Raw genomic sequence first — 13,093 nt, 5'->3', positions numbered from 1 at the left:
ATGAAAGCCAAATTTTTCCAGAATAGACCTAAGAAATCTCCAGCACATAGTATCATAAGCCTTTTGTACATCTATCTTCATTGCACACCTCTTAGGCCCCTTAGCTCTACCATAACCCTTCAATAATGCTTGAGTAAGAAAAATATTGTCTTGGATGGACCTTCCTGAAATAAAAGCACTCTGATTCAAACTAACAAGCTTATTTAATCCCATTTTAATTCTTGCAGTAATGATTTTACTGATTGTTTTATATAAAACATTGCAGCAGGCTATAGGTCTGAATTCAGACACTTTATTTGGAAATTCCACCTTTGGGACCAAAGCTAACAATGTGGCATTGACTTCTTTCAGTAATTTACCATAGTTGAAAAAATCCTTAACAGCTAAACATATATCATCTCCACAACTGGCCAAGCTTTTTTAAAGAATCTAGCAGTATAGCCATCTGGGCCTGAAGCTTTATTACTGTCAATATCAAAAAGAGCTTCTTTAATTTCAGCATTGGTCACCTCAACCACCATGGAGTTAGCTTCTTCTGCACTTAAAACTTTAGTGAATATATCTCCCAAATCCTCCACAGGTTGTGTATTGCTTGAGCTTCCCAAATTTTTTTTGAAATGTTCTACAATTTGATCTGCAACTTCACCCCCAAAAAACCTCTGGCCATGATCATTACAAATACTCTCAACTCTGCTTTTACTCTTCCTAGACTTAAGGATGCTATGAAAATATTTTGAATTTTTATCTCCATCCTCCAGCCATTTTACACGAACTTTTTGTTTTAATATCTTCATTTCATCTTTACAAGCATCTCTATATTCATTCAATAGCTTAACAGCTTCAGCTTTAACAGTTTTATCAAAAGGATTATCATCTACTTCAGCCTGAGCAACTTTCAGTTTTTGCTTAAGATCTTTAACTTTAGAGAAAATATTACCATTCTGCCAGTTAAGAAAGTTCAAATCCTTTTTCAAAGCTTTAAGTTTTTGAACCACTTTGAACATAGGAACTCCATTGACTACTTTCTTCCATACATTTTCAACCAAAGGAATGAATTCAGGCTTATCTGCAATGTAGTTCATAAACCTAAAGGATTTAGGTTTACAAACAATACCATCAGGAATCACCAAGACTGCAGGGCTGTGGTCAGAAATTAAGTATGGATGGAATATAGCATGTGCTCTACCAAATTTACTTGTGAACTCTTCATTAACTAAAACCCTATCCAGCTTTTTTAACACATCACAATTAGGGTTTTTCAGAGATTTATGAAATGTCCCGTTCATATTGATTATAAACGTTCCATATTAATTGATTTCGTTGCGAGGTTTTGACCTCTATATGAGATGTTTTTCAAAGACTGCATTCATTTTTAAAACAACCATAACCTTTATTTTATCAATAAAGGTTTCAAAAGCATTACGTAGATTATCAAATAATGATAATCTAAAATATACTGTTTACACACGACCATTACATAATGGTTTACAATAGAAATATATTACATCGACATATGTTTCTTGAATGCAGTTTTTATATAATATCATACAAACATGGACTCCAAATCTTGTCCTTATTTTAGTATGCAACAGCGGAAGCTCTTAATATTCACCTGAGAATAAACATGCTTTAAACATCAACAAAAATGTTGGTGAGTTATAGGTTTAACCTATATATATCAAATCGTAACAATAGACCACAAGATTTCATATTTCAATATACATCCCATACATAGAGATAAAAATCATTCATATGGTGAACACCTGGTAACCGACATTAACAAGATGCATATATAAGAATATCCCCATCATTCCAGGACACCCTTCGGATATGATATAAATTTCGAAGTACTAAAGCATCCGGTACTTTGGATGGGGTTTGTTAGGCCCAATAGATCTATCTTTAGGATTCGCGTCAATTAGGGTGTCTGTTCCCTAATACTTAGATTACCAGACTTAATAAAAAGGGGCATATTCGATTTCGATAATTCAACCATAGAATTTAGTTTCACGTACTTGTGTCTATTTTGTAAATCATTTATAAAACCTGCATGTATTCTCATCCCAAAAATATTAGATTTTAAAAATGGGACTATAACTCACTTTCACATATTTTTACTTCGTCGGGAAGTAAGACTTGGCCACTGGTCGATTCACGAACCTATAACAAATATGTACATATATATCAAAGTATATTCAAAATATATTTACAACACTTTTAATACATTTTGATGTTTTAAGTTTATTAAGTCAGCTGTCCTCGTTAGTAACCTACAACTAGTTGTCCAACGTTAGATGTACAGAAAAAAATTGATATATATTATCTTGAATCAATCCACGACCCAGTGTATACACGTCTCAGGCTAGATCACAACTCAAAGTATATATATTTTTGGAATCAACCTCAACCCTGTATAGCTAACTCCCACATTACTGCATATAGAGTGTCTATGGTTGTTCCAAATAATATATACACATGGGTCGATATGATATGTCAAAACATTTGTATACGTGTCTATGGTATCCCAAGATTACATAATATATTAGAATACATGTATAATATAATATAAGTTAGCTAGGATATGATTAATATAGATTTGTTACCAATTTTCACGTTGCTACAACAAGAAAAATTATCCAATCTTGTTTTACCCATAACTTCTTCATTTTAAATCCGTTTTGAGTGAATAAAATTGCTATGGTTTCATATTGAACTCTATTTTATAAATCTAAACAGATAAAGTATAGGTTTATAGTCTGAAATATAAGTTACAAGTCATTTTTGTAAAGGTAGTCATTTCAGTCGAAAGAACGACGTCTAGATGACTATTTTAGAAAACATACTTCCACTTTGAGTTTAACCATGATTTTTGGATATAGTTTCATGTTCATAATAAAAATCATTTTCCCAGAAGAACAACTTTTATATCAAATTTTATCACAGTTTTTAATTAACTAACCCAAAACAGCCCGCGGTGTTGCTACGACGGCGTATGTCCGGTTTTACAGTGTTCTTCGTGTTTCCAGGTTTTAAATCATTAAGTTAGCATATTATATAGATATAGAACATGTGTTTAGTTGATTTTAAAAGTCAAGTTAGAAGGATTAACTTTTGTTTGCGAACAAGTTTAGAATTAACTAAACTATGTTCTAGTGATTACAAGTTTAAACCTTCGAATAAGATAACTTTATATGTATGAATCAAATGATGTTATGAACATCATTACTACCTCAAGTTTTCTGGATAAAGCAACTGGAAATGAGAAAAATGGATCTAGCTTCAAAGGATCCTTGGATGGCTTGAAAGTTCTTGAAGCAGAATCATGACACGAAAACAAGTTCAAGTAAGATTTCCACTCGAAATAAGATTGTTATAGTTATAGAAATTGAATCAAAGTTTGAATATGAGTATTACCTTGTATTAGAAAGATATCTTACTATAAATAATAAAGATTTCTTGAGGTTGGATGATCACTCTACAAGATTGAAAGTAAGCTAGCAAACTTGGAAGTATTCTTGATTTTATGAAACTAGAACTTGTAGAATTTATGAAGAACACTTAGAACTTGAAGATAGAACTTGAGAGATATTAATTAGATGAATAAAATTGAAGAATGAAAGTGTTTGTAGGTGTTTTTGGTCGTTGGTATATGGATTAGATATAAAGGATGTGTAATTTTGTTTACATGTAAATAAGTCATGAATGATTACTCATATTTTTGTAATTTTATGAGATATTTCATGCTAGTTGCCAAATGATGGTTCCCACATGTGTTAGGTGACTCACATGGGCTGCTAAGATCTGATCATTGGAGTGTATATACCAATAGTACATACATCTAAAAGCTGTGTATTGTACGAGTACGAATACGGGTGCATACGAGTAGAATTGTTGATGAAACTGAACGAGGATGTAATTGTAAGCATTTTTGTTAAGTAAAAGTATTTTGATAAGTGTCTTGAAGTCTTTCAAAATTGTATGAATACATATTAAAACACTACATGTATATACATTTTAACTGAGTCGTTAAGTCATCATTAGTCGTTACATGTAAGTGTTGTTTTGAAACCTTTTGGTTAACGATCTTGTTAAATGTTGTTAACCCATTGTTTATTAAATCAAATGAGATGTTAAATTATTACATTATCATGATATCATGATGTATTAATATATCTTAATATGATATATATATACATTAAATGTAACGACCCTGGATTTTCCAACGTTCATTTATTAATAATTATTATTAATTAATAATTATTATTAATACGTGTAATTAAACGAATGTACGTTATTACATTTACATGTTGCCATGATTGCCCGAACTTGACTTTAATTGCCCGAAACGTCTTTGTGACACCCGGACTTTTCACGAATAATATTTTTAGATATTATTTACATTCATGATTAAGTTTATTAATCATTTCAATTAACTAAAGTTGTTAGTTAATTACATGGGCTTTTATTGGACTTATTTGTTAATTTATTGAACTTGGGCTTTGATTAATGTTGTGGACTCTTGATATTGGGCTTCCAAGCCCACCCTACATTTTAAATGGACTTAATTAGCCCATAAGACTTGTAAGTAGTGCTTGTACATGGAAACTAGTTAGTTACTTCATTAAGAATCTAGTTACCTTATAATCCCCATGAGACCACATCTAATATCCATCTTTTGTAAGCTTTTCATGCTAATAACCAACAAACACTCCCCATCTCCCTCCCATGCTGCTGACCGCCAGCTTAGTGGGTCTTTAGGGGTGTTTTTGTTTCAAATTTTCCATTATCTTATTCACTAGAACACTCTCATTTCACACACACACAAGTACTTGTAATTTCTCTCAACTTTTTCTCTCTTTTCTCTCTAGTTTTGGTAAGTAACTTGAGCATCTCTTCCTTCTTCTTTTTTTCTTGCCAAAACCGTGGCCCAACAACCCACAATCATTATCATCTTTTGTTACTTGTTGTTGTTAGTTGTTACATGTAATTGTTAGTTGTTCTTTACTAGTTACAAGATCAAACTTACTAGTTTGATTCTTCATGATATCTTGTATTTATCAAGAATACTCAAGAACATAACTTACTAGTTATGGTTCTACATATACTTTCTTAAAAGATTGCAAGTTCATGTGTTGATTAAACTCATACTTGAAGTTCATGAAGTAAACTTTAAAGTTTACTTTCTAAAGATCAAACTTTGGTTTGAATCTTTAAAGTATGAACAACCATGAACAAATTACATGTTTACTTAGTTTACTTCTTCTTGCACTTTAATTTTATGAATTTGGTTGTTGTTGGTCAAGTACTACGAGTTAGTCTTGATCTCATATCTCTTGGAACTAAAAGTTAACCTTGAAAGTTCAAGAACACGCAAATAAGTTTTCTTTAAACATAACTTTGTATACTTATGCTTGATCTAGACTTTTGGGTCTTGGATCTTCAAGATCTAACTAAGAACTATGTTCTACATCTTAAGATCTTGATTAGTTAGTTTACTTTCAAGTTTATAGTTCAATATTTCTTTTATAGTTCATGTAAGTGTCAAACCTAAGACTTTGATGTAACTTTGGTTCATCAAACTACATGCAACTCTTAAGTGAGTTGTGCTTCATGTCTTAGACTTGCACTAGTGTTATGATGGTCAAGACTTGGTTGAGATGATGTAGACACATCAATGAGTTGTACACTTGAAGCTATATGCATCAAGGATGAGAACCATGATGAACATCAAGCACCAAGACCACCGGAACTCACTTAAACTTACTGTTTCTGTCCAAACCCTACTGTTTTGCTGATTCTGTAACATACCAGTAGACCTGGGCTGTTGTGGTTATTATTTTCAAATATATCTTTTCAAGTAGATAACTTTTCATATAGGACTCGTCTTAATCCGAGTTACGGTTTAGGATTTATGGCCCTCCGATCGTCACTATGTCCTTTAACGTTGTGCAGAAATTTCTGACCTACTCGCACTTAAACCGTCACCACGGTCAAACGAATATGAGTTTGCTTCTGTAAATTTTACCACACTTAAAGGACTCATATACGGAGCCATGGCCACTGGTCTCACCTTAATTCAGTAAGGTTAGAGGCCGTGGTTACTGACTGAAGTCAGCCTTTGTTTTAAACTACTTTCATAAACGAAACTTACTTTGCGCCTTTTGTTTGATGATGAATGATGATGACCCTTAAGACCTTATTTATATACTTTTAAACCTTTTCGGACGATTTACTGACTTAGTACTATTTGACTTAGGTTGAGGACCTTCGGACCGATTACTTGCACACCTTTTTCGAACCGACTTTACGACTACATTATCATTGTGAGTTATAGCATTCCCTTTTTACTTTAAACTTATTTTGGGAACTGAGAATACATGCGGATTTTATGTTTTACATACTATGCACGTGTACTTAAACTTATATATGTGTGGGTTATACAACGGCATAAACATTCCCTTTAGCTCGGTAACGTTTAATCATTGGTTTTTGAACCGTGAACGCGAATCTTAGATATGGATTCATAGGGTTTGACATCCCCACTCGGGCTAGTAGCGCTAGCATTTAACGAGTGTTTAATACTCCGTAGACATACGCACTTGCCAAGTGTACTTTCAGGGGGTATAAATGTTAAGTTAGTTACCAAGTGCCCACGGTTAACATATACTTTATCATACTGTTTTGAAACGCTCTTTGTAGCACTGAAATCTCGTGGTCTACCTTACATACTGTTATACTTAAACTATAGCTCACCAACCTTTGTGTTGACATTTTTAAGCATGTTTTTCTCAGTTGCTTGAGGTTAGCTTCCGCTGTGTACTAGTCGTGCTGTAGACACCCGCTGCTTAGAGTTGTCATCGCATGAACTACTTTACCTTGCATTCAAACTTTAGTACTTTTGAACTATGACTTGTAACGACCATTGTGGTCACATACACTTATTATTTGCTTCTACTTAGTGAAGCATGCTTTTGAAATGTAAAACATTTGATGTCGGTTATGACATCACCTTTTTATCGTGAATGCAACTTCTTTAATTACAACATATAGTACTTAACCTTGTAATGATCCTGTTGTTGATGATTCGTACACGATGGTTTTGTACGGGGCATCACATTTGGTATCAGAGCATTGGTTGTAGGGAATTAGGTTGCATTAGTGAGTCTAAGACCGACCCGAGTAGGATTCACTAATAGGACTAATCTACAACTTGCTAGTTTACTTGTTTCCGCTGAACTTACTGCATGCTGCTGCTTACTGTTACTGCTATATGCCGTATGCTACTACATGATTTCACTACTGCATGCTATTACTTGCTTTCGATTGCATGCTACCTTCGTACGATTTGCTGTTATTGCCATGCTACTTATTGTTATACATGATTTAAACTGTTAGCCTAATACGTGCTTGCTTTATGACTTACTGACATGGAAAATTTATTTTCCTTGTTCAGATGTCGGATGTACCACCTGCTAGCGTTTTGGGCAGTTTAGACTCTTCAGCTACTCCACCTACCACCGTTGCCGATCCACCAGTCCCGCTACCCATTAGTGATCCCGGCGCTTCTACTTCCGGAGCCAGTAGTAGTACACCTGCCCCAGTGGCTGCTTCCGATGGACACGTAGGCCCTACGGAGATTCCAGCTCCGTCTGCTCCCGGACCCTCGGGGTCACAGCCCCGCATCGGTGGGATTGAGATTCCCGCGGAGTTCGAGGAAGGGCCATTTCGTAACCATATGCGCACGCCTTGCCGACGCACTCCCGACGGACGTTTAGTGCCGATTCCGCCAGGCAGACACAGACAGATGTTGGCCGCCTTTGGACTACCAGTTCAGCCACCCGTGTCACCACCACATGATTCAGATGACTCATCATCCACCGATTCTTCATCAGATGATTCTTCATCAGACTCCAGTGACGAAGAGGACCCTGCTGATATACCTATACAGGCACCCTCCACCCCGCCGAAGAAGCGGTACCGTCCTGATGGCACCGTTATTCCAGGGGTGAATGGAGGTCGTGCTTTCATTGACGCTTTTGGTCGGCGTCGGAGGGTCACTGCTCATAAACGGCTTGTGCCGTACCCTGCCAACCCACAGATACGTAAGGTTCCCCGTTACGTATTGACTGTTTCTGGAGCCGGAACGTCTTCACCTCGTTTCGTGAGGGCTGCACCACCTGCACCACCGGCACCATCTGCACCACCGGCACCATCTGCACCACCGGCACCACCTGCACCGCCACCGCCTGCCCCACCAGCTCCCACTGTCGAGGAATTTACAAGGGAGGTGAGAATCCTCCGAGCTCGGGTTACTGAGCTCGAGGAGCAGTTGGCTCAGGTTTTAGACATCCTACACCCACCTCCAGCGTAGGACTTTTGTATTAGATTTCATGATGTAATCTAGTTGTAGCTTCTTGTATTATTTATGTATTATAAGGACTTATTCAGATGTATGGAACTTATTATTATTAATGGAACTTTGCGTTATTTAATTCTTGCACGATGTTCTATTTACATTATTGTACGATGATTCTGTGGTATTTGTACCTAGATGCATTATTTAATAACATGTGACGTTTTGATTCCATATTGGTCACTATATACTGTATTATTACTACTTGCATGCTGGATTTTGACTTGAGTCAAAAATTTTGTTTAGAACATCATGGCTAACGGTCGATCCACACCTACTGCTGCTCAAATTGAAGAGATGATCCAAGAACGTGTAGCCGCAGCCCTAGCAGAAAGAAATCTCCAAGCTCCACCGCCACCACCACCGGTTATCCCACCCGTTCGAAATAGGTGTACTTACAAGGAATTCCAGAGCTGCAAACCACATAACTTCAGTGGAATCGAGGGACCGGTTGGTCTCACCAGATGGTTCGAGAAACTTGAATCAGTATTCCGAGTTAGCAACTGTTCGGAGGACAACAAGACCAAGTTTGCTTCGTGCACGCTATCTGACAGCGCACTAACGTGGTGGAACACGTTAGCTCAAGTGAAAGGCATTGATGAGGTGTATGCTACGCCATGGGAGGAATTCAAGGCTGCTATGATTGATGAGTATTGTCCGAGAACCGAAATTCAGAAGATGGAAATCGAATTTATGCAGTTAAAGGCCGTTGGGAACGGCCTTGATGGCTACAACAGGAGATTTTTGGAACTAGCTCTTATGTGTCCGACAATGGTCACCCCGGAATTCAAGCGTATGGAGAGATACTTCTGGGGACTCCCTAAGTCCATCAAAGGAAACGTCACATCGTCCAAACCACCGAATGTTCCCGAAGCAATGCGCATGGCGCATACTCTCATGAACCAAATCATTATTGATGAGCCGGAGAAGGTTAAGTTTGAAACTGGTAGTAGCGAAAAGTGAAAGTGGGATAATAACAACAACAACAACAACCACCACCACAACAATAGGGGGAGAACCTATGACCAGACCCCCGCCAAGAGGCACAACAACGGTGGAAACCCCAACCCCAACAACAACACCAACTCAAACCCGAACTACAAAGGAACCTTACCACAATGCAAGAGGTGTTACAAACACCACACTGGGTATTGAAATGTTGTCTGCGAGAAGTGTCAACGGGCTGGGCATATCGGAAAAGACTGCAAAGTCACCACTTTGAATGGGAAGGCGAATACCAATGGACCTAAGAAGTGCTACGAATGCGGGCAGACGGGCCATTTCAGAAATGCATGCCCAAACAAGCGAAAAGATGGCGGGCCACCCCGTGGTAGAGCTTTTAATGTTAATGCAAGGGATGCACGCGATAACCCCGACTTGGTAACATGTATATTCACAATCAACAATCTTTTAGCTTCTGTCTTGTTTGATACTGGTGCGGATAGAAGTTATGTATGTAGACATTTTTGCGATAAGATTAATTGGTCATTAGTCCCGTTAAAAGAGAGTATGCTTATCGAGGTCGCCAATGGAAAACTTGAGAAAGTTGACCATATTAGTCGTGGAGCTATTATCAACATAGCTGGTGCAGATTTCGAAATTGATTTGATACCTATCAAACTGGGAAGCTTTGACGTGATCGTTGGTATGGATTGGTTGAGCAAGATAAAGGCCGATATTATCTGTGGAGATAAAGCACTTCGCATACCACAAGGAGATGGCGAACCACTGATCATCTATGGAGAGAGATGTACCTCGAAGTTGAACCTCATTAGTTGCGTGAAAGCGCAAAAGATTATGAAGAAGGGACGTTTTTGTAGTGACCCGAACTTTTCCATGTATATATATATATATATATATATATATATATATATATATTAAATGAAATTGTTATTTACATGATTAAGTGTTTCCAACATGTTAAGCAATCAAACTTGTTAAGACTTGATTAATTAAAATAGGTTTCATATAGACAATTGACCACCCAAGTTGACCGGTGATTCACGAACGTTAAAACTTGTAAAAACTATACGATGACATATATATGGTTATATATATAGTTAACATGATTTTATTATAAGTATGTATCTCATTAGGTAATTTAACAATGAGTTATATACATAAAAATGAGACTATTAATTTAAGAAACTCGAAAACGATATATATAACGATTATCGTTATAACAACGTCTTACTAGGTACATATGAATCATATTAAGATATTGATACACTTGGTTAATTATGTTAAATGATAAGTAAATATATTATTAAGTGTATTAACAATGAAATACATATGTAAAAATAAGACTACTAACTTAATGATTTCGAAACGAGACATATATGTAACGATTATCGTTGTAACGACATTTAACTGTATATACATCATACTAAGATATATTATATATCATAATATCATGATAATATAACAATTTAACATCTCATTTGTTATAATAAACAATGGGTTAACAACATTCAACAAGATCGTTAACCTAAAGGTTTCAAAACAACATTTACATGTAACGACTAACGATGACTTAACGACTCAGTTAAAATGTATATACATGTAGTGTTTTAATATGTATTCATACACTTTTGAAAGACTTCAAGACACTTATCAAAATACTTCTACTTAACAAAAATTCTTACAATTACATCCTCGTTCAGTTTCATCAACAATTCTACTAGTATGCACCCGTATTCGTACTCGTACAATACACAGCTTTTAGATGTATGTACTATTGGTATATACACTCCAATGATCAGCTCTTAGCAGCCCATGTGAGTCACCTAACACATGTGGGAACCATCATTTGGCAACTAGCATAAAATATCTCATAAAATTACAAAAATATGAGTAATCATTCATGACTTATTTACATGAAAACAAAATTACATATCCTTTATATCTAATCCATACACCAACGACCAAAAACACCTACAAACACTTTCATTCTTCAATTTTCTTCATCTAATTGATCTCTCTCAAGTTCTATCTTCAAGTTCTAAGTGTTCTTCATAAATTCTAAAAGTTCTAGTTTCATAAAATCAAGAATACTTCCAAGATTGCAAGTTTACTTCCAAGTTTTCTAAATCCATTCCAAGTAATCATCCAAGATCAAGAAACCTTTGTTACTTACAGTAGGTTATCTTTCTAATACAAGTTAATAATCATATTCATACTTTAATTCAATTTCTATAACTATAACAATCTTATTTCGAGTGGAAATCTTACTTGAAATTGTTTTCGTGTCATGATTCTGCTTCAAGAACTTTCATGCCATCCAAGGATCCTTTGAAGCTAGATCTATTTTTCTCATTTCCAGTATTTTTATCCAAGGAACTTGAGGTAGTAATTATGTTCATAACATCATTCTATTCATACATATAAAGCTATCTTATTCGAAGGTTTAAACTTGTAATCACTAGAACATAGTTTAGTTAATTCTAAACTTGTTCGCAAATAAAAGTTAATCCTTCTAAATTGACTTTTAAAATCAACTAAACACATGTTCTATATCTATATGATATCCTAACTTAATGATTTAAAACCTGGAAACACAAAAAACACCGTAAAACCGGATTTACGCCGTCGTAGTAACACCGCGGGCTGTTTTGGGTTAGTTAATTAAAAACTATGATAAACTTTGATTTAAAAGTTGTTATTCTGGGAAAATGATTTTTATTATGAACATGAAATTATATCCAAAAATTATGGTTAAACTCAAAGTGGAAGTATGTTTTCTAAAATGGTCATCTAGACGTCGTTCTTTCGACTGAAATGACTACCTTTACAAAAATGACTTGTAACTTATTTTTCTGACTATAAACCTATACTTTTTCTATTTAGATTCATAAAATAGAGTTCAATATGAAACCATAGAAATTTGATTCACTCAAAACGGATTTAAAATGAAGAAGTTATGGGTAAACAAGATTGGATAATTTTTCTCATTTTAGCTACGTGAAAATTGGTAACAAATCTATTCCAACCATAACTTAATCAACTTGTATTTTATATTATGTAATCTTGAGATACCATAGACACGTATACAATGTTTCGACCTATCATGTCGACACATCTATATATATTTCGGAACAACCATAGGCACTCTATATGTGAATGTTGGAGTTAGATATACAGGGTTGAGGTTGATTCCAAAATATATATAGTTTGAGTTGTGATCAATACTGAGATACATATACACTGGGTCGTGGATTGATTTATGATAATATTTATCGATTTATTTCTGTACATCTAACTGTGGACAACTAGTTGTAGGTTACTAACGAGGACAGCTGACTTAATAAACTTAAAACATCAAAATATATTAAAAGTGTTGTAAATATATTTTGAACATACTTTGATATATATGTATATATTGTTATAGGTTCGTGAATCAACCAGTGGCCAAGTCTTACTTTCCGACGAAGTAAAAATCTGTGAAAATGAGTTATAGTCCCACTTTTAAAATCTAATATTTTTGGGATGAGAATACATGCAGGTTTTATAAATGATTTACAAAATAGACACAAGTACGTGAAACTACATTCTATGGTTGAATTATCGAAATCGAATATGCCCCTTTTTATTAAGTATGGTAATCTAAGAATTAGGGAACAAACACCCTAATTGACGCGAATCCTAAAGATAGATCTATTGGGCCTAACAAACCCCATCCAA

General features: G+C 35.3%; 1 protein-coding gene across 1 annotated transcript; it reads right to left on the bottom strand.

Moving 5' to 3' along the window:
- Positions 1 to 383: 383 nt before the first annotated feature.
- Positions 384 to 1,286, bottom strand: LOC139840861 (uncharacterized). Its single transcript, XM_071831104.1, has one exon. The coding sequence runs from the start codon at positions 1,284 to 1,286 to the stop codon at positions 384 to 386; it is 903 nt and encodes a 300-aa protein (XP_071687205.1).
- Between the last annotated feature and the right edge of the window lie 11,807 nt (positions 1,287 to 13,093).

Source organism: Rutidosis leptorrhynchoides, chromosome 4 (genome assembly GCF_046630445.1).
Source record: "Rutidosis leptorrhynchoides isolate AG116_Rl617_1_P2 chromosome 4, CSIRO_AGI_Rlap_v1, whole genome shotgun sequence".
Lineage (NCBI taxonomy): Eukaryota > Viridiplantae > Streptophyta > Magnoliopsida > Asterales > Asteraceae > Rutidosis > Rutidosis leptorrhynchoides.
This window is presented reverse-complemented; position numbering and strand designations above follow the sequence as displayed.

Bases quoted from the DNA above. Each gene is read 5' to 3' on its own strand.
- LOC139840861 (XM_071831104.1), bottom strand. From the start codon at position 1,286: ATGAACGGGACATTTCATAAATCTCTGAAAAACCCTAATTGTGATGTG.